Consider the following 22,223-nt stretch of genomic DNA (forward strand, 5'->3'; position numbering starts at 1 on the left):
ACGCCTCAACAGTTCGAATAAAGTGTGACGTTCATTTTTAGATCAATATTGCATGTGAAGATTCACTTTCGTCCGTAATCACGAACGGTCTGTACTTTAGTCTCCTTTGTTGCCCTAAAATTGGCATGGAACGATCTTAATTTTGCACTTTTTTAAATCTTTAATTTTATTGGAAATTAATCATAATAGTAATACATGTGAATATTGTTGATCGTGGCATTGGTTTGGGCAGAGAACGTTTATAATTATAATTAATTAATTTATAATTATGATTAATTAATTAATAATTATTAATTAATTGTAATTATAAATATAACGTTCTCTCGTTTGGGCTTACGACATTTTTTAAGATAAATGTACATACAAACATATCTATGATTGTAATAGACATCTGAAAATACTTTTCAGTTGAAGTATTGATAAAGATCGTGACACGGACAAACAAAGAAGATTAGGGGAATAAAATTTTCTGTTGTTATCGGTCAGCTTTCATGAACAGTACGAATTTTACTATTTAATTTAAATTAAATGTTTTTCTTAAGAATTAAAGGGAATAAAAGAATAACAATACTTTCATCGAGCTGAATAAACTTTTTTGATTATTTATGTTCTCAATTATGCAGACAAAAACAGTCTATCTCTTGCTAAATAAGAAATTTAGTCAGCCCAATATGATACCGGAAAAGTGTTTTTCCATATTGTTAAGATGCTGTGACTTAAGTGCGTTTTTCATTTAAAACAATATAGGTTTTTAAGTTCAATTCACTATCTATTAACTGCAAATCAATGGATATTTTCATTTTGGTCAAAACATAGCCTTCTACGTAAATACTTTTTTTAACTTAAAGCAAGAATTTCTGAGCGTATTCATTATTAAAGTTATTGCTTTAAAATTTGTAAAATAAAAAGTATCGAAGTGTGGATCTGCATTATCAATACCTAAGTAGAACACTTAATTTTATATGGAATATACTCCATATTCCATATTTGATTCGTAAACAGTAGTGTAATGATAACGGTACGATCCTTACAGATCAGTTCCCACAGACCATATCTACTTGCACATTTGTAATTATCATTGTCGAGTTTGTGCATATTATATGCATATGTCAAATTAGGATATGTTAGGTTACAATTCTGATTCTCGGGACAGAGGTTTTGAAGGATCACAATTGGGCGGCTGTGAGATAGTTAAATTTCACATTTCAAATTTCAAAGAATTAAGGATGCATATCATACTATATTTCTTGCGCCTTCTGGGTGCCACTGGGTTAAAGTTTGTAGAGTTTCTATCTTGTATTTCCTGTCTATAATTGCAACCGTGCGTACGAACAGAATATGAAAGAAATAGAGAAAGTTAAAAATTAACACGACATCACGACATCATTTAACACTTGGTCGTCTAAGAATCGGTACGTTTCAATCTTATTGTGCGGTGTGTGCTTAAAATTTAGGGTATAATAAAGTAAAACCTTTAGAATAAGAAATATACGGAAATAATACTTACCTTATAAAATATTTATTGTGAAAATGTGTGTTAGAATTATAAGGTTGTGAATAAAGTGAAATAAATTGGTTTGAATGGCATGAAGGAAACTAATATTGAGAAATTGAGGCCGCCCTCGCTGCAGCTACATTGTCTGCGATATGCCAGCAAGTCAATTGCAGTAGTATTGTGTCGGTCGGTCGGCAGCGCATTCGCGTTGGCGTATAGCGGAGTGTGGGCTAACACAAATACAAATGCAAACATGAAAATGGTAGACTAAGAAAACATGTGAAATGGACAGACGGAGCAGGAAAAAATTTACTGAGATCTTAGATACTATATTTTTGTTTCACAAATTTTTGACAAGATGGCGATATTTTGAAAAATGATCAGTGGTTTGCAGGAAAGAAGATTGGGCATTTCATAAAGTAATGGCAACACTGATGTTTCGTACGTGGAAGTTTTGTCGGCTTTGGATGTGTGGTCTATGTATGTTGCGGTGTTTTTGACTCAGTTTCCGTCTGCGTCAACGCTGGCGTTAAGTGTCAACGATGCTGTGGAAAACACGTTTTTCCTTTTATATTTTGTATTCCAAGATGCATTGACAGTCAAGAAAAATAAAAATTAGACTTCGTAGGTGCGATAGATAATTAACTTGACAAATACCCGTACCATACCAGTTGTATATAGTTCATTTCATTAAGAATTTAAAAATATGCCACGCGTTGTATTTGTTAGGATAAGAGGCACTGATAATGTGAGCCTAAAAAATTTATGTACCTACAATGTGGCTTACTATGATAAAATATTGATAACCTTTTGAATTCATAGGCTTTAGGACTTATTCTGCGAAGGACAATTGTTGCTGTGTCCATTTTAAATCGTAATATGCATTTATTATTTATACATATGTATATGATTAGTTGAAATAAATGTTTAATGAAAATGTATCAGAAAAAATCACGCCCACATTTACGCAACAAAAATAAATTACACTTAGAAAATTGTATAATTAACTATTAGTTTATCCATTAGTGTAAAGGTTTCTCAACCTAGAACATGTAAAGACTAAATATTTGAATGAATCGTTTCATTTATTTTCAGTAGAGGACAACCCAAGTTAACAAACTGGATTTTTCAGCAGAAGCAGTTAAATAGGCCGGATTTTTGGAATTTACAGTACAGTAAGTTTGTGAACAATATATTAAGCTGAAACAAAAACTAAACTTGTAAACAAATTACTAGAATAGCCGCCGCTATTAATGCTGAAAGTACATAAGAATGTAGTTTCAAGCATTTTGCCTCACATGTGCATTTTCTTTCATGATTTTGAATGCATGGGTATCTTGGCAGATAATGGAGACCGATTCCTTTGGGATTGGATAACTGTTACAACAACAACAGATTCCTTAGGTCATTTTATTAGATTATACATCAATAGGTTATACTTCTTAATAATATCAAAATATACGTCACAATTAGGTTCTATAGAGTCAGAAACGTAAATTATGGAATTTTAAAGGTAATTTTTTTTGAAAGATTACTAAACAAAAAAGTAACGTAATTATAAATGGTATACATATACATACATAATGAGTGCTTATGTTTGAAGTGTTTTTTTAGGAATTACATATTTCATATATTATATATACATATGTATATATTTTATGTTATGTCTCACAATCTACTTGTAATCTATACTACACAATTTAATCGAAACCAAAGAACTTAGTGATAAGGTTAAAATATGAAAGTTATAAGAACCATTGAGCAGCACGAAAAACTAAAATAATGCGTGCATAAAGAATGTGGGGGAAAAGAAAAACACTACACGCGCTATCACTGACTGACTTGCGCTATGCTTTACCTCTCACAGTCGCTGCCATGATCGTTTCGATCAGAAGTTTCCAAATTCGTTAAACTGTGTTGAATAGCGCTGACACGTCGACAAAATTTGTTTTCGGTGCTGCTAGCGCCAAATTGCTGATAGTGTTGGTTACGGTGGATGCGATGGCTGTCTTTCGAAGCCATTGTATTTTCTACACGACGAACTTTATGTATTTCAATTGAGTAGACGTACGATGGCTTCACACACCTCAAAAGTTCAACTTGATGATTTGAGTAATTTTTAATAATAAATTCCTTAGCTGAAGGTAAAACCAAAGAGTTTAGAAAAGTGAAAATCACGCTAAGTTAGAGTTAAGTAGTTTAAGTATTTTAATAATTGCATTATTGAACACAGAAGTAGTAAACTGTTAAAGAGCTCATCATCGCGATCCATGATATCTTTAAATAACCATTCGTACACATATGTATACTCCACGAGTATATTATACCGGATTTGTTAATTCGATGCGGCGGGGAACAGCGCTGCTATTTCAGCTAAACGAAAGCTCGGCAAGTGTCGTTACGACGATGACGACGGTAGATCCTATCCGGTTTTTCATTATTTCTCCACTGCATTCTTTTGACACATTTTCGTACCAACTTGAAAGTACAACAACTATGACTTAATTTTATTTAACCACTGTTAGTTGCTCAACTGCTACTCTATAGTTGTATCTCTCGCCAACAAATGCCTGTATTGTATGATATGTCGACAGAAGAATGTAGACTAGGCAAGTTGATGGCGTTTGGCTTTCGGTATTTAAAATACAGGTAATGAGAGAGAAAAAACGATATAAATAAAAAGCACTTAATTCAAGAAATCTAAGAATGACAATGGCCCTATTTGTAGTTGGTTGGTTACTTGATATTGAATTGTGTGGAAGGTTGGTGCTTGATAATGGCTTAGTTCAAGCAATTGGTTATATCTGTACTAGAGAACACCCACTGCCGGACATACATATTTGTTGGTTCCGTAGTTGGTAAAAGCTAGTCAGGTTCCAGATGGTTCCATTTCCATTTTATTTGACTATCGTACAGAACTTCAAATTGTAGCCCTTTTGCTAGATGAAAGGTTATCGTTTAATTCAATACAATTTGTTTTGTCTCTTTTTATGCTATCAGCTGATGATCGTTATGAATCCAGATATTAGCAATTCAAAAAATGTAAAGATTATTTCCTTTATGTCTATAATTATATGATGATTGTTGGGTTTCACCATTATTTTTGTAGGATTCGAATTTATTTTAAATAAGACTGCAATAATTTCTTATACTTTAAAAGTTGTTATTTGCTGTCTAGTCACGTGTATATTTTGTCACCAATTATTTGTAATAGTCTTATCAGTTAGAAAGTCAGGACCCTCAATGCATATCAATATAAGCACTTTATCAATCATCTTTTCCCTAAAAATGGAAGTACTCAATATATAAATGGTTTTCGTAGCCTGAGAAAATTTTAGTTTTTACTAGGATTTTATAAACTAACGAAGTTGAAGTTTTACGCTTACAAATAATGGGCTGATAAGATTAGATATCAAAAGGAGTATAACCAGATAACAAATACTTTTTCGCTTTCAAATGCTAACGTTAGGGCTGGTTTAAGCTTACAGAATCAAAGTATAATTTAGGAATGTTACTTTGAGCGATAAAATGTGCCAAGACCGTATGTCATGTTTTTTATACATATGACAGTAGTAATTGCATGCTTTCATAAATAAATTTGTATCAATGTACAAATGAAGAACAAATTCAATTGACATCTGAAAACATAAATTTTTTATAGTGGTACTGTAACGACTTGGAACGAAAAAGGACTCTTCTCTTTTTTAAGTAATGCAAGCAGCAGTGATGGAGGAATCAAACGGTATGTATTAAATCAAAAAGTTTAACATGAAACATGTTTAATTTTGGCTATCGCTAAATATAGTAATTATTTTTTTTTACAGTAGAGACCGTTGAACAAACAATCACTAACAACCAACAAGAACATGCCCAGTTCGAGCAGCCATCATCGCCCACTTCTGTCGCTACGCCGACAAGTACCAACAGCGGTAATACCAGCAATGCAACACCAACATTTAGTTATGATGACCTGTTTCCGGCATTGCCAGCGAATACCGCCGCTCCACTTAGTAGTAACGCCGCTCCACCGTGTGTTCGAGTGACCACCACACAAAAAACTCAGGTAAGCGTCAAGGCAGAAAAAATAGAAATAAAATAAAAATTTCTCAAGCATTAATGTGTTTATACATTCTTAAATGATAGGTGTTGCATGTTACTGGCGAGGAGCGAAAAACTACTGAATCGGATAAATTCGGTGAAGGGGAATCAAGACGAATTTGTCAGCAAATTTCAAAGGATACCGGGGCTCAAATTGAGATTGCTGGTGGCAAGAATCAATCTCTAACCTTCCTAATTAAGGGCAAGCAAAGTGAAATCTTAGATGCCCGTCGTCGCATTCTAATGCATTTCTCTACGCAAGCTAGCAAACTGGTGTCGATACCTAAAGAGCATCATCGCGTCATTCTGGGTAAGCGTGGTGAACGTTTGCGTGAATTAGAGCGAGTAACCGCAACGCGTATAAATATTCCCTCTCAAACGGAGGAGAGTGATAATATCACAATTTCGGGCACTAAAGAGGGTATCGAAAAGGCCGAACAAGAAATCCGCCAATTGTCGGCTGAACAATATAAGAAATGCTCAGATCGTACTTCCGTACCGAAAGTGTATCATCCGTTTATTGTGGGTCCTAACAATGAAAACCTTACAAAGTTGATGGAAGAGACTGGCGCGAAAATCAATGTGCCACCACAATCGGTGCAAAAGGATGAGATTGTGATTTCGGGCGAGAAGGATGCAGTAGCTAATGCTAAAGCAAAAGTGGAAGCCATTTATAAAGAAATGGAAAAGAAATGCTCCACTGTTAGCGTTGAAGTTGCTAAGTCACAACATCGTTACGTTATCGGTCCAAAAGGCTCAACGTTGGCGGATATTCTTCGCATCACTGGAGTTTCAGTTGAAATGCCACCGACGGATTCCCCATTGGAGACCATAACATTACGTGGACCCCAGGTGGCTTTAGGTAACGCGTTGACCGTTGTTTACCAAAAGGCCAATTCGGTGAAATCGGTTGAAATCGAAGCGCCTAATTGGACACACAAGTATGTTATCGGTCGCAAAGGTGCCAATATGCGTCAATTGGAAGAGGAATGCCCCAATGTGAATGTCTTCTGTCTGGACGACAAAATCAAACTAGAGGGTGATCCAGAACGTGTTGATCAGGCAACAACATATATCAACGACATTGTGCACAATTACTTAGACCACTATACGTATGTGGTGATGACCGTAAACCCATCCTACTACAAACATATCATTGGCAAAGCTGGCGCAAATGTAAACCGTTTAAAGGACGAACTGAAAGTGAACATAAATATTGAGGAAGATCAGAATAACATACGTATTGAGGGTCCCAAGGACGGCGTTCAACAGGCTCAGCTTGAATTACAAGAAAAAATCGATAAACTGGAAAATGAAAAGTCAAAGGATGTTATCATCGATCGCCGTTTGCATCGTTCGATAATTGGTGCCAAGGGTGAGAAAATACGTGAGATGAAGGATCGTTATCGTCAAGTCACTATTACCATACCAAGTCCTCAAGAAAATACGGACATTGTTAAGCTACGTGGTCCTAAAGAGGATGTCGACAAGTGCCACAAAGATTTGCTGAAACTCGTTAAGGAAATTCAGGAATCTTCTCACATCATTGAAGTACCCATCTTTAAACAGTTCCATAAATTTGTCATCGGCAAAGGCGGCGCTAATATTAAGAAAATACGTGACGAAACTCAGACGAAAATCGATTTGCCAGCGGAGGGTGACACGAATGAAGTAATTGTCATCACAGGAAAGAAAGAAAATGTTCTCGAAGCCAAGGAACGAATTCAAAAGATCCAAAATGAGCTGTCCGACATCGTTACTGAAGAAGTTCAGATTGCTCCCAAATTCTATAATTCTATCATTGGAACAGGCGGTAAATTGATTTCAGCTATAATGGAAGAATGTGGCGGTGTTTCCATCAAGTTCCCCACCAGCGACTCGAAAAGTGACAAGGTACATATGTTTCAGGTGTAAGGCGTATGTACATACGCCCATTTCTTTTGATTTATTAACTTCTTGAATACTTTTGTGTTTTAAACAAAAAGGTGACAATTCGCGGCCCCAAAGACGATGTGGAAAAAGCCAAAGCCCAATTGCTTGAACTTGCCAACGAACGTCAACTAGCTTCATTCACTGCTGAAGTGCGTGCCAAGCAACAGCATCATAAATTTTTAATTGGTAAAAATGGCGCTTCCATCCGCAAAATTCGTGATGCCACCGGTGCTCGCATTATTTTCCCTTCCAATGAAGATGAAGACAAGGAGGTCATAATAATCATCGGCAAAGAGGATAGTGTGAAGACCGCCAAAGAGCAATTGGAAGCCATTATTAAAGATATTGATCAAGTAACTGAAGGAGAGATATCTGTCGATCCCAAGTACCATAAACATTTTGTTGCAAAACGTGGAGAAATCTTACATCGCATAGCCGAAGAGAATGGAGGTGTTATGATTTCATTTCCACGACCTGGAATCGATTCTGACAAAGTTACATTGAAGGGTCCCAAGGATTGTATTGAGGCAGCGAAACAACGCATTGCCGAAATAGTTGCCGACTTAGAGGCGCAGGTCACTATTGAGGTAGTCATTCCACAGCGACTACATCGCACTATAATGGGTGCGCGTGGGTTCAAAGTACAACAAGTGACCTCTGAACATGATGTACAAATTAAATTCCCCGATCGCGATGCAACCAATCCCGTTGAAGGCTTGATAAATGGCACTAACAGTAATGATGAAGGCGGTGATGAAAATGTGGAACCTATACGCGAATGTGATATTATTCGCATAACCGGCCGCATCGAAAAATGCGAAGCAGCTAAGCAGGCTCTGATTGATTTAATACCAATCGTCAAGGAGCTCGAGGTGCCCTACGACCTACATCGCACAATCATCGGTCCCAAAGGTGCCAATGTTCGTCAATTTATGTCCACATACGATGTGCACATAGAATTGCCGCCTAGCGAAACGAAGTCTGATCTGATAAAACTCAGCGGTACTCCGGCGCATGTAGAAGAAGCCAAGCTAGCTTTAGATAAAATGATTGAGGAATACGAAGCAGACCGTGCGGATCGTGAGCTTCGTTCTTACGAGTTGAAAATCGATGTTGATACGCAGTATCATTCGAAATTGATTGGCCGACGCGGTGCTGTCATCAATAAGTTGCGTGCTGATCACGATGTTCAAATCTCGCTGCCAAAACGTACTGATCCCGATCCACGGATTATTACAATTACCGGTTACAAAGCCAATACCGAGGCCGCGCGTGATGCCATTATGGAAATTGTGGGTGACTTACAGGATTTGTATCGTGAGGTCATCGAAGTGGATTCGCGCATACATTCGCACATTATTGGTCATCGTGGTCGCACCATTCGCAAGATTATTGAAGATAATAAGGTAAAAAATTACCTTTCAATTGCTTCTTCTTTGGTTCTTTTTAGTCTTCCTATTACCTTCCTTGTTGGCTTTCAATATTTTAATTTTTGTTTCTCCCATCTTATTTGGGATTTGTAGGTTGACATTAAGTTCGCCTCTTCTGATGAAGCTCAAACTAATCCCAATGGTGTAACAATTATTGGCAAAGAAGAAGATGTCGAAAATGCTAAGGAAATTATACTCAATATGGCTGAAGACTATACAAATGAATACTTGGACAATTTGCCACCATCACCACAACCTCAGACTGTTGCGGCCTTCTTACCAGGTGGAAATGAGAATGGTTTTGTTATTAAAAATGCACCGTGGGAGAAATCTAACGACAAGCAAGGCAAGAGCTCTGCTCCCAATACTCAGTCGCAGGAAGATTTTCCAGATTTCGCAGCTGGAGGCCCAATACCATTGGCTACTCCCTTAACATCAGCATGGGGGCCGAAAAACTAAATGAAAAAGTAAAATCCAAACCGAAACTATATATAAAAAAAAGTATATAAAAAAAACCAACAAAAAAACAGTAAAATTGCCAACGCATTAAAACAAACCAAAAACATGAAAACAAGGCAAACGGTAAAGTCTTAAACTTAAAAAAGTTAGAACATGTTGGAACACGTACACACAAATGCTCGCATATATAAAAATATATATGTATGTGTGAGTGTTAAATCAAAGGTTGTCCATAGCGTTTTTGTTCTAAAATCAAATATGTGTTATAATTTTACATATTCTTTCTAGCATCTCTAGAAATGAAATACTAATGTAGGAAACTACATCCCACATAAAAGACAGCAACGAAAACAAATTGTCTCCATGAGAATATCCAATATGTCTGATACTTGTAACTACAATATTTGCAGATTAAAATCCATTTAATGTGTGATGTATACAACAAGTTGTTAGTGCAGGTATGAGTACAACATATAACTATCCAGAAACGGGTGATGTTCGAAAGTACTTGATTTGTATGTTTTCATAATCAGTTAATTTTGTTTCGTATTCAATAGTTTATACGGTGAACGTGTTATCGTAATGAATACATATGAGAATATTTGGTCGTTATATGTTTTATCATTGTATAAATAATTTATTGCTTTTATTGGTCTATTGAAAGCACCTAATGAAAAGGGCATTTTGAACTGCAAACATACAAACACGAGATACACACGAGTACGCAATTTAATTTATTTTTGTTTTGCTAAGTGAGTTGACCTCTGTTTTTGCCAATCGCCTTCTTATTGTACGTTTTCCATCCAATTACACCAGCATGCCTGTCAACCGTTGTTTGTGTGTTTACAAAAAATTACGTTAAAATGAAATCCCAAAACAAAGTGAATTTTCAATCATTTTTTCAGACACATTTGTGTGTTCTTGTGTGCATTTATGCATGCGTGAAATATATACATACATATATGTTAAGCTAAAACTTATGTATGTTCGGATATATGCATTAATCTTCGTTTTTTTTTACTTCTAATGACTTTAAAAGAATTTAAATTCTATTAAAACATGAAATTTGTACTCTTGCGAAATCGAAGATTTCAACATGCTGCTAACTGATTTTTGGGTGACATATTTTATATGTAGCAAAATATCTACATCTAATTAACAATTCAACGAGAGCATACAGTTATTTAAATGATGTACGTATGTACACGCATAAATAATTCTTTTAATGTAGGAATAAAAACGCAAATGGTTTTGGTATTTCACAACGTTCCTTGTATTTGTTTTTGAAATGAACATAAATAGTTACTCGTAAGAACTTACAGACAGCATAAATAAGGTAAATGGCAATCTTCTTTCAATTTAAAGTCTTATATTTTTTGAGCGATCCAAAATTATGTTTTGTCATATCTGAAGTATTACCATAATTAAATATTAATCATTTATATAGATAAACGAGCATATATATTTTCTTTTATAGTGATGCTATGGTATAAAACAATTATATACTCTCTTGAAAATGCAAGAAGCCATTAATTTAATGCCTATGAAATGCTGTTGAGGTCTTTTTTGTAGTTCCAAATGAAAATCATTACCTTTTTAAATCTTTTCGGTTCAGTGCATTTTTTTTTGCCCTTTTTATGTACTTCTTTTTATAAGTCGAAACACTTTATGTTGTCATTTATGAACATGTGTTTTACAAAAACAAATACCTCCTAAAAATATCTATATCAAAAGTACATGAAAAATATGAAACTGCAAACTTTATCCTGTGCAATTTAAAGTCTTCATTTTTCGGCTTATAGTTTTACAATTTTTGCGATTTATTATAATTATGATTTTTTCTAATGCAATTTACACAATTATATAATATAATGTTAGTTTTTTTTTTGCAAAACTTAGTTAAGGAGCAACAACGATTTTTTAATTGCTTTGCAAATACTAAACATATATTACATACGTTGAACTCCTTAATATATATAAATACAATTTATATTATTAATTGAATATAAACAAAAATGGAAAAGTTAGTTAAAATAAACAAAAAAACTATAAAACTAATTTTTATTTGTGTTTTATTTTTAGTTTCATATTTTCACCATTATATGTTTGTAATTTTTTATTTACAGCTGCTATATTGGACTTTTTGTTTTCATTTATTCCCCAATTACTTACCATGCACAGTTAATTGTTATGATTAGAAAATAAGATTTAACGGTAAAACCTGATGTATTTTTATATACGTACATAAATATACATGCAATACTAATCAGTTATTTTGCAAATTACATTAAATTAAGTAACTATACTAAAATAAAATATATAAACAAACAAATCTATGTACATATATTTAAAATCCACTCATGTGCATATTATACATACGATTTGTAAATATATACATCATATAAATATATATTTTCCTATATATCAGGCAAAACTGAATATAAATAGATAATAAAAATTAAGTAAGATTATAACATTACTAACAATTGCAAATGCATATACAGCGATTAGATTTAGAAGTATTGTATAACCAAGCAAAAGATAGTAAAAGTTGAATTTTGAGATTTCCTCTTCCTTTGTGTTAATGATTTTTAAGGAGGAATATCTCATGATCTTATTTTAGATATGACTGTGGTGTTTGAAACACTGAAATATTTTGGGTCAACAAGAACAGATGCAGGAAATGTCACTATTAATTATAACGGCATAAAATCATATGTTTATATATACACCATTAATAGAAATACAAACTTATATGATTTCAGTACTTGGGGGTACTAAATAGATGAGTGTTAATCGGTTGCAGAAAAATATTATTTAGCCAAATTTTTTTATGAAAAACAATATATGTATGTCATAATAATTACTCTATGTTATTTAAGATTTGTTTAAATCGAACTGATAATATTTTACTCTAATCGATTAGACTCAAAAAGTTTACTAATAAAAATGAAACAAAAAGACATAACAGCAACATGCATAATAAAATAGTTTTAAACGTTCATTTACCTTGTAAGAGGAATTAAAAATTCTGAAATTTTTTATATAAACCAAAAAATTTAAGAGTATATACATATTTATAATAAATTCAAATTCGTAAAAGTAGATATTATAACAGTAAGTTCACCGTGTTTCAATTTATAGGCTTTTTCTTTTTACTTACTTATTCAAAGTTTGACATTTTCGTTTATGAGTCCCTATTACATTATATATATGCTTACAATACTTTTTTAAACCAGCCATTTGACTTTAGTTGAGCAAACATAAGTTGACTTTTCCTGAAACATGTTTTATGTTCTCTGGTTCAAGACACCCTGTTCACTTTTACCAGAGAAGAATTCGCCGTGTTTTTAAATTTGCCTAAGAGTCAGCTGTTAAATTTATTCGTTCAACAGAACTATAACAACGAGTGGAAACAAAGCGAGTAATTTTATTCGTTGATTTCTGAAAAATAGTTCATTTTTGTCAAGAGTAATTTGTTCAACTTCGAAGAAAATCTGAAATTAAAAATAAGTATTACTGTTAAGTAGTTTCTTTAATAGAAATCTTCGCTGAGAAATATTATATGTAAAGTCCAAATAACATCCGCGAACAAAGCGAAACATCGTAGTACTTGCCAATAGTCACAACGAAGATGGAAGATCGTAAGTGAATTTCTCATTGTAAAATATGAATATGTTTGACTATAAGTTGTAACAACTGCTATTTAATACTATTATTAATGTATGATAATATATCGGATTAATTCTCAAAAAATGCTCAATATTGCATATACATGTGCTTGGGCAGTGAGTCACCTAGATGTGGACCGGTCAAATCAATACGGTAAAAATATATGCTATGTTTTACCGACATGCCTCACTGGTATTCTAAGACAAAGCTGCATTTTCTATCTACAGCAATGTTTAAATATCAGAACTGATAGCATTTAAAAATATAGAATATTTACAACGACGTGGCATACATATGTACATATAAGTATATATATTTATGTCACATTGTGTTGAACTACTATCAGGTAATAGCGAAAAGGCATAGTAAAAGTTATTGCTTATTGTAAGAGTTTATTTGGTATTAAGAGTCTGTCACATTTGTTTATTTTAGGCGTCGTCATCAAAATAAATAATATTTCTCGATGTTTTAAAAATAGCGACGTTTGAACATACAATCAATGCTTTCTATGCATTTGTGCAGAGGCGAATGTGATATTTTATGTTAAAAACGTTACATACATGTTCACTAAAGATTTGATCCGAATTATCTTATGTGAAAAAATGTCAGATTGAATTTTCAAAATCATTCTATGACAAGCCCTCAAAACTTTTTTTTATAGGAAATAATTTATTTATGTTCCTATTTGGGCATTAAGCAAAACCTGTTTATTATTCAATATCAGTTTAGGAAAGCCTAGTGATATCAATGATGTGAAAATTTACGTAACATAATCCAATTGGAGTTTTAATACTTATTTGGGTAAAGGTATGGTTACATTTTTAATATAAATCCGGAGATACAATTCGAGTAGTTAGTTCTATAGCATAAAATTTTTACAATAATACTTTATACATATGTATGTATAAGTTGCCGTAGCAATTCAGTACGATTTTCTTAAGTGTATTAAGAATGTGAAGTCATTATCGTTCAAAATTAAGATCATATTAAAATACTTTCTTTCTTAGTGACGTTGAACAAGTTTCCGTCTCTTTTCATATAGCACTCAGGCGAAGAGCCCCCTTTTCCATTTCGAATGCAAATTATCAAATATTGATCAATTGATTTATAAAATAACATTATTACTTTTTATATTTCATCATTTATAATTGTCTATTGACTTATGTACGCATGTTTTGTAGGCTGCTTTTTGTTAATGATTACTAAAGACACTAGTATACCAGATATTGCGTGTTGCTATAGTTTGCTGTATTAGTTGCCTAGCTAAATGGCTGAGTCATCAGTTTGTTGTTGCCGAAGTTTGCTTATGCGGTAAACAGATTTGTGAGAGGCTGGTTCTTTTCGGACGCTTATAGTATGAAGTTGCTATTACGGTTTATAACCACAGTACCAGTGGCAGTAACGCTAGTCAGCAGCATTGTGAACGTTGGATGACTGAAAAGAGCTGTGGAAGTTGCTGACACAAATTTGTATTTTGCTTTGTTGAAAAGTTTGCGCTTTTCTAGTCATATTTTCGTTATTTTCTATCTGCTATAATCTTTGCTTTTATTTCAATATGTGGTTATTCATTTAGATTTTAACCGTGAACGCCAACGGACGAACACGAGCAAAATAATTTAAAATTGAATCGTGGATTGAGTACAAAATGCTCCTTTGACCTAAGTTTGAAGTTAAACAAGTGCAATATTAGCTTTAATCCCGAAAATTAGTATACGGCTAAAATGAAAATAGAGCCGTCCAAATTAATTTTGTGTTTTATTTCTATATACAATTAATATACAGCAACAGCAATCTTAAAGCTAAATAAATAAAATGTATACCATACGTACATATGTATATGCATATATAGTAGCAAGCAAAAAAGTTTCCACATGCTAAGACTGCTTCAATTAAAAATGTTTCTTTTTGAATAATTGAAATGTGATATTACAAATAAACTACGATCGCTGAGAAAAGAGAAAGTGTGTTGTGTTCTGTTACCTTTTCCGCAACTTTTGTGGCTCAGTGCTTATTAATGTATATGTACATTGCATATACCCCGACTTATTACATATCAAAAGTAATTTCACTCTGCTTTTGCCGCATGAGCTTACATTTGTCATTGTTGTTGAAAACATGACAGACTCCGAACCGGTCAGTTTGGAGTTCATCGAAGATCCATACTTGCCCAAATTGGATAATATCACAACTCCATCACTAGATGAGGATACCGAATTGGATGATCAATTGGTGGACTTGGCCGATTGGACAAATGAGACTGAACAATACTTAAGAGATTTAACATTAGATCAAATTTTTTACGATGTAGATTCAGATTATACGAACACGCTTGAACTTCAGGCTGTCGAAACGGAATTTATAGCAACGAAACTAGCCAATCAATTGCCTTCAACGTCAATCGCAAAACGCTTCCGATTACGATTCTTTACGAAACGTTCAATGCGTGAGGTTAAAGTGACGTTTATTGATTTCTCTAAACCATATTTAGCCAAGATTTCGAGTAGTGAGAATTATAAGAAATTCCTAAATATTGGTTCCACAATTACCAAAGGTACGCACCTATATGATCGTTGCGTTTTTTTATATTTATCTTGTACAAAAAATGTTTCTTTTTTTAAATTTCGTGTAAACAGTAAGTTATGTCCCAAACATACAGTATTTATTTTTATTTAAAAATTTTTCTTTGCTCCTTATTTCGCTTAGTTTTGTCGCAAATAAAGATACGAGGTACTATACTATATATTCCCTTTCTTGTAAATTATTTTTGCTTTAATGTTTGTTATTTTATCTTTCGTTTCCGATGGGTTTAAACGGACTATGAATTTCATTCTTTTTTTTTGTCATTTTGAAAAGCTTTTTGCGTAGGTTATAGTCATTATTAAGCGTTTATAATTATTAAGAAAAAGTGTTCGATTTGATTTTAATTTTTTTCATGATTGTCTACAGAAGGTTTCCCATTTTGATATGTCTTGATGTCTTTATTGGACTTTACCCAGCTAGTTCAGCGTTTACTTGAATTTTAAGTTATAAATGTATATAACATAAATGTTATATCTTAAAGTATAAACACATTTTAACCGAACTTCAAACTTTTGTTTTTTTGTCTCGTTTTTCCAAAAAATTTCTTGTGTAAAATCGAAGTTTGTAAGTATATAATATATAATTATGATATGCATAACATATGAACAAAAAGTTTAGTTATTTGAGTATTATTTGCTAAATTAATTTAATCTTCAGCTTATAATAGAGTATTCGAGGAGGTTGTCTTCCAAGGAGGTACTTATAAGACTAAACGAATTCACTTAAGAAGTCATTTAAGCTTACATAATTGGCTTAGAATTTTTCTTTGATTTTCCTTCAACTTGGAAAACTTTGTTATTTTTGTCCAAATGGGCTATTTATTCATTCATTTAAATAAAATAGTTCGAATATATACATATATGTAACCAACAAAGCTATATAAATGTATTGTTTTAATTTTCTTAACATTAACACATTTTCCGCAATATAGATAATACTTCAAAACTATCGGAACCAGCATCTCCAGTAGCATCTGTTGCGTCCGCTGATATTGCTGCCGAGTTTGCCGCACTCACCGCAGAAGAGCAAGAGAAGCAACGGGCCGAATGGAGTCAAGTATATTGCCGTTATTAATGTCAAGGAGTTGATCGGAAAAACTTTCTTAGTACATTATGTAAACAGAGAATTGATATTACATTGAAGTAGTTCTGATTTTTAACAAAATTGTACTAAGATATTTTTCTTGTCCCTCAAGGAGTAGGTGAATATGTAACTTACAGATTTTTTTGTAGGAACTTGCTCGCGTTGAAGAGGAAATAAATACATTGCGTACAGTACTGGCATCGAAAACGCGACATGCCTCAGATTTGAAACGCAAACTGGGGATCACTATGTGGAAAGAGATTACGGACGATATGAATCAGGGCCTGAAGAATGTTAAAGAAAGCTCTGTGTAAGTTTGTTTATACACTCCATTTGCCATTTTATTGTGAACTTCATGTGACTGTATGTGAATCATCTCTTTATCGGATCCTTTTTTATAAAGGATGATAAAGCAACATGCTCCTAGTTATGGGAAGTTCAGAGATGTTATTGATTACTGTTACTGTGTATTCACGTTGAGATACAATTAAAATAAAAAAAAATAATGATATACTTATGTACCTATGTATTATATTGTGCGTTCGCTTGAAGTTCCTAATAAAATGCAAAAATGTTAAATATTTTATAGTGCTACGAAGTGAATGAGAATACATACATGCATATACATATATTTTTGTAGCTTGTTCTTTTTTAATGAATTTAAAATATTTTACCTACATATATTCACGTTGTGTAAAAATACATGTTTATATTTATTCTGATCAAACAGATATAATACGATGAAAATCACATTTGTTTATAAAACAATTTTAGTCTTTCAATTAAATTAGTAAGTAACTATTTTGTATACCTGTAAATAAATTGTATAGTGTAAATCGTTTCCATTGTAGTATTTTTTTTATTAAATCTCATCAAATGATGTATGTACATATATACATATATACATATGTACATACATATATTTGCTGATAAAAAAATTATCCTGATTAAGTTTATGGATTTATCTATTTGATTCTCGTACATCATTTTTAGATTGATTTAATATTATTATTTTTATTACTTTTTTGGTTGTATTTTAAGTTTTCAAAGTGTTGAACAAAGTGTTGGCAATCTTACGAAGGCCGTGCATGATGCCCCAATGTAAGTAAAGCTTTCGATTATTTCACTTTTTATCTTGTCGTTGTCGTCTTTCATGTATTGTATATATTTATTTTATTAAATACATATTTTTATCATATTAACACTAATATTGATTTATAAAACCCGTTAACTCTGAAAATTCCAATTACCTTTATAAATAAATAATTTATGAACAAGTTCAATATCGATTGTGCTTACACAACAAGTACATATGTATGTATATTCAAATTGTAATTGTTGTAAAGTGATTTTTCTATACTGAAATATGTACGACTGTATTGAAAAGGTTTAATAATTTTCAAATGTTGTGTATTTTCTTTTGTCATATAGCTTTCAACGTACCGAATCGGTGCTCAAGTCCACATCGGAAAAGACCGCTTCAGTATTTGGTAGTATAACTAGCGGCATAACTTCAAAATTCTCACAAATGAAAAACTCGGATTCGATGCGTTCGATTGAAGAGAAGGTTGGCTCAGCCTATGAGAATGTTAAAGTAAGCTATGAACACAACAATTTTTTGTGCCAACCCCATGCGGTAACTATAAACTATTTTTTATTCCTACTTATCAAATTAAAAACACAATTTTTCTTTTCAATTAACTTGCCCTTTACTTTATACTTAGATAAGTCAAACATAAAACACCTGGGACTTAACATTTTTTCTTAAAATTATTAATAACTTCCTATTGTTTTAATATATCCTGTGCATTTATTCAATGTGTTTAGAGTTGGAAATTAATCCATTGAATGCTATGTTTTTATTGTTTTTTTTTTCAGGTACACATTTTTACAAACAATAAATCAGTACACATCCTTGATTATTCGGTTAACCTTGGGGGGATTAAAAAATTTTTATAAGCTATCGAGTTGTAGGAAAAATTATTATAACACATTTATAAAGAAATGTTTCACTAAACGATAGAAGTTTATACTAAAACATTGAGACTTTATTTTTATACCGCGAATAACGTATATTAAGTACTGAAGGTAACGTGGGAGACAAAAAACAAATGTATTATACATATATGTATAAATGAATAGTATTCTGAGTCGATTTAGTCATGTCCCTCCGTATGCATATACTCGAACTATTCCCCTCAGTTTTTGAGATATGGATCTGAAATTTTGCACACACCTTTTCCTTCGAAAGGAGCTGTTTAATATTTAGAAACGTCGATATTGTAACACCACAGCATATATGTATGTACATATAGCTGCCATATAAATTGATCAATCGAAATTCAGTCCTTGTATGGAAAACATTTTTTAATTTGGTGAGACTTCTTCATGAAGTTTTGTATTTAAGATCATATTACGTCATTATGATAATAAATAATAGCAATCTAGGTGGAACCGGGTAATAAAGGATCAATCTGATAACATTCCACTAACCAAATTGTATATATACGAGTAGATTAATTATGTAATTGTAAAAATGTGCATGCTTTATTTTTAATGCTCTGTTTTATTGACTAACCAATTGCTTCTCTCTTTCGTTTCATGTTTAATCTGCGTCAACTGAATATTTATAATTGTGGCGTACCTAATGTAGACAAGAGTATCAACTTCGCGTTCGGGTTCAATTAACAGTTTCCCTGATGCCTTAAATGAAAACAATTCGTCGTCCGGCCTGAATTCGCCAACGGAGTCAATAACAAAATAAGTTTAAAATTAAATTGTGTTGCGGTTTTTAATTTTCGTCAGTATATTAGCTTTTAATTTGAAAAGGAAAAACACACAGACACATACAAATATATACAAATACATATATTAGCAAGTGGAATATTACTTCCCTGTTTTCCTTCCTTTAGTGAGTTGGAAATTTGTATTCATTTTACACATATTTGACTTCAAGGCTATTTGAATTCTAAAGCGATAGAAGTAATAAAATGTCGACAAATAAAAATTTAGTTACGAAGCTAACTAACGCCATTTGAATAACTTTATCTGCAATTTTTTTATAAATTTTGATATCGTTAAAAAATGCGATGAGTTTGTTATGTTTTGAACTAAAAACTAAACATGGGATGCATGTACATTTTCTGTGAATCACTAATTGAACGATACATGTATGTTCTCGGTTTTAATATATATATCAAAATTTCTTTCTTTCTTGTTTTGTTTTTAATTTGAAATATTCTGTTTTTCTTTTAGTCTTTAACCCGTTTTATCCAACGGCGCTTATAACATTTCATGTATACCTTGAACTTTTGCTTTTTACACCAAAATCTTAATTTGATTAAATTTATAAATGCTTATTTGAAGTCACTGCTTCTACTTACATAATAGAGATTTTATGAATTATTAAACAACACAGAAGTTATGAGATGTTTTTATGTGTGCCGATCTATAGCTTTTATTGAAATGTATTTCTAAAAAATTCTGTATCTCAATATTCCACTTTACATATATACAATAATATTAAGTGTATTTTTGCTAAATAAATAAGTAAAAATTATATTTGAATGTACATGAAACATAAAAAATTATATATACACCTATGCATACACGAACAATATTAGTTTGTGCTTTTTTCGCTAATTCAATAAAAATTAAATAATGAAGTAAATGCGGTCAACACTCCGTGGGATTGTTTTTATTTGAAAAGGACGAAAAATTTATTTATTTTTAATATATTTTTGTTAATTATACTCGTTCAACGCGTATACATAAATTGATATACGCAAGATATTGTTTCAACTATTAATTGATTGACATTTTACTTTCCCAATGCATTTTAACTTTTAAACCTTCGTTTTTCTCAGTGTACTTGCTCAGCTGTTGGTTGTGAGGCGAAACTTTTGCCCATAACCTCGTCTTGTGTTTAACTCATGAGCCGAAATTTTAATCGAAGTTAAATAAAAATATTTTGTAGTATAACTGAAATACGCGGTAGTTAAAAGTTGCGATAAATATGTTCTCTTTTCTAAAGAGTCGTCCAGTTTTTTGGGCAAGTGTCACAGGAACCACGGTGGGTTTTGCATTTTTTATTAAGTAAGCAGCTCATGTACAGGTGTTATGAAGTTCATATCTTTGTAACAAATTTATGTCACAGGGATTTAATGCAAGGAGAAAAGTTTGTAAATCCCATAAGAGCCGAGGATAAGGTAGTGATTGTGACCGGGTCCAACACAGGTATTGGAAAGGAAACCGTGCGGGAGCTGGCTTATCGTGGTGCCACCATTTACATGGCCTGTCGAGATATACAGAAATGCGAAGAGGTGAAATAGTATTCAGGGATTTTGAAATTTTGAACTCATATTTCTGGTAAACTTTTTAAGGCCCGTGATCAAATCGTTTTAGAAACTCATAACAAACGCATCTACTGCCGGAAATGCGATTTAGCATCGATGGACTCGGTTCGTAAATTTGTTGAAAGGTAATTTTGATGTCATTTAAAAAAATTTAAATTCGTTCTCATTTTGTTTATTCTTTATAGTTTTAAAAAAGAGCAGGTGAAACTGGATATTCTGATCAATAATGCTGGTATTATGCGTTGCCCGCGTTCGCTTACAAAAGATGGTTTCGAAATGCAGTTGGGTGTCAATCACATGGGTCACTTTCTCCTCACTAATCTACTTCTCGATTTATTAAAAGTATGTAAGAGGAAGGTAGTTTAGAAGTTCAATGTCTTAATTAAGTAACACCTTTTAGAAATCTGCGCCAAGCCGTATTGTTACTGTGTCTAGTTTAGCGCATACTCGTGGAGAAATCAATATAGCGGACTTAAATAGTGACAAATCGTACGACCCAGGTAGAGCTTACAATCAAAGTAAATTAGCTAATATATTATTTACACGTGAACTTGCAAAACGTTTAGAAGGTTTGTTTCTAAGAGTTTTTTGTGGCATTTGTTTCAAATTAAAGCTCTATTGTTTTACTCATAACAGGCACTGGTGTATCAGCTAATGCGCTGCACCCAGGCGTTGTAGACACGGATCTTTTCCGACATATGGGCTTTTTTAATAGTTTCTTTGCCAAGTATATTAATTACTTTTTTATATATTTTTTAAGTTAATTGTTTTGTTACTAAGTGTAATTCAACTATTTCAGCTTATTCTTCAAACCACTATTTTGGCCTTTCATTAAGTCAGCTAAAAATGGTGCTCAAACCACCCTGTATGCTGCCTTAGATCCAGAATTAGTCAGTGTATCAGGAAAGTATTTCAGCGATTGTAATTTGAAAGACGTAGCGCCAGCTGCTCTGGATGATGCGCAGGCAAAGTGGTTATGGGCTGTAAGCGAAAAATGGACTAAGTTGAACAATTGAGTAATTAATATTTTACATTTGTACAATAATAAAATTATGTCTGCCTTAAAAATTGTTTTATCTTTGTGTATAAAATAGTCGGCATTGTAAGACATATAATGTT

General features: G+C 32.6%; 3 protein-coding genes across 13 annotated transcripts; all 3 read left to right on the forward strand.

Annotated features, from left to right (window-relative positions):
- The first annotated feature begins 1,394 nt into the window (after positions 1-1,394).
- LOC120770167 (vigilin) lies at positions 1,395-9,430 on the forward strand. 2 transcript variants are annotated; one of them, XM_040097375.1, is made up of 7 exons: positions 1,395-1,412; positions 2,594-2,670; positions 5,157-5,237; positions 5,320-5,558; positions 5,639-7,486; positions 7,579-8,931; positions 9,049-9,430. In XM_040097375.1, exons 3-7 carry the CDS (start codon positions 5,207-5,209, stop codon positions 9,412-9,414), a joined length of 3,837 nt encoding a protein of 1,278 aa, XP_039953309.1. In that variant the 5' UTR covers positions 1,395-1,412; positions 2,594-2,670; positions 5,157-5,206; the 3' UTR covers positions 9,415-9,430. The 2 variants fall into 2 exon arrangements, with proteins under 2 accessions (XP_039953309.1, XP_039953310.1); XM_040097376.1 differs by having other exon boundaries at positions 1,398-1,412; positions 2,591-2,670; positions 5,323-5,558.
- Positions 9,431-12,849: 3,419 nt separating this feature from the next.
- Positions 12,850-19,958, forward strand: LOC120770282 (tumor protein D52). 9 transcript variants are annotated; one of them, XM_040097616.1, is made up of 7 exons: positions 12,850-13,058; positions 14,370-14,372; positions 16,324-16,362; positions 16,598-16,722; positions 16,899-17,059; positions 18,181-18,343; positions 19,403-19,958. In XM_040097616.1, exons 1-7 carry the CDS (start codon positions 13,049-13,051, stop codon positions 19,511-19,513), a joined length of 612 nt encoding a protein of 203 aa, XP_039953550.1. In that variant the 5' UTR covers positions 12,850-13,048; the 3' UTR covers positions 19,514-19,958. The 9 variants fall into 9 exon arrangements, with proteins under 9 accessions (XP_039953550.1, XP_039953548.1, XP_039953546.1 ...); XM_040097612.1 differs by lacking the exons at positions 14,370-14,372; positions 16,324-16,362 and adding an exon at positions 17,791-17,850 and having other exon boundaries at positions 12,851-13,058; positions 18,181-18,385; XM_040097613.1 differs by lacking the exons at positions 14,370-14,372; positions 16,324-16,362 and adding an exon at positions 17,791-17,850 and having other exon boundaries at positions 12,853-13,058.
- Positions 19,959-20,638: 680 nt separating this feature from the next.
- Positions 20,639-22,198, forward strand: LOC120770283 (retinol dehydrogenase 13-like). Of its 2 annotated transcripts, none has more exons than XM_040097618.1 (7): positions 20,639-20,844; positions 20,906-21,071; positions 21,132-21,229; positions 21,290-21,446; positions 21,505-21,673; positions 21,741-21,831; positions 21,904-22,198. In XM_040097618.1, the coding sequence occupies exons 1-7, from the start codon at positions 20,765-20,767 to the stop codon at positions 22,118-22,120; spliced, it is 978 nt and encodes a 325-aa protein (XP_039953552.1). In that variant the 5' UTR covers positions 20,639-20,764; the 3' UTR covers positions 22,121-22,198. The 2 variants fall into 2 exon arrangements, with proteins under 2 accessions (XP_039953552.1, XP_039953553.1); XM_040097619.1 differs by having other exon boundaries at positions 20,639-20,821.
- The last annotated feature ends 25 nt before the right edge of the window (positions 22,199-22,223 follow it).

Source organism: Bactrocera tryoni, chromosome 3 (assembly GCF_016617805.1).
Source record: "Bactrocera tryoni isolate S06 chromosome 3, CSIRO_BtryS06_freeze2, whole genome shotgun sequence".
Classification (NCBI taxonomy): Eukaryota; Metazoa; Arthropoda; class Insecta; order Diptera; family Tephritidae; genus Bactrocera; species Bactrocera tryoni.

Excerpts from the sequence above, each read along its gene's own strand:
- LOC120770282 (XM_040097608.1), top strand. The coding sequence starts at position 15,202 with ATGACAGACTCCGAACCGGTCAGTTTGGAGTTCATCGAAGATCCATAC. Across the intron at positions 17,060-17,790 it reads AATGTTAAAGAAAGCTCTGT|TTTTCAAAGTGTTGAACAAA; the intron begins GTAAGTTTGTTT and ends TTGTATTTTAAG. Across the intron at positions 18,386-19,402 it reads TTTTGTGCCAACCCCATGCG|ACAAGAGTATCAACTTCGCG; the intron begins GTAACTATAAAC and ends TACCTAATGTAG.
- LOC120770167 (XM_040097375.1), top strand. The coding sequence starts at position 5,207 with ATGCAAGCAGCAGTGATGGAGGAATCAAACG. Across the intron at positions 7,487-7,578 it reads GCGACTCGAAAAGTGACAAG|GTGACAATTCGCGGCCCCAA; the intron begins GTACATATGTTT and ends TTAAACAAAAAG. Across the intron at positions 8,932-9,048 it reads AGATTATTGAAGATAATAAG|GTTGACATTAAGTTCGCCTC; the intron begins GTAAAAAATTAC and ends TGGGATTTGTAG.
- LOC120770283 (XM_040097618.1), top strand. The coding sequence starts at position 20,765 with ATGTTCTCTTTTCTAAAGAGTCGTCCAGTTTTTTGGGCAAGTGTCACA. Across the intron at positions 20,845-20,905 it reads GGTTTTGCATTTTTTATTAA|GGATTTAATGCAAGGAGAAA; the intron begins GTAAGCAGCTCA and ends TTTATGTCACAG. Across the intron at positions 21,230-21,289 it reads GTTCGTAAATTTGTTGAAAG|TTTTAAAAAAGAGCAGGTGA; the intron begins GTAATTTTGATG and ends TATTCTTTATAG.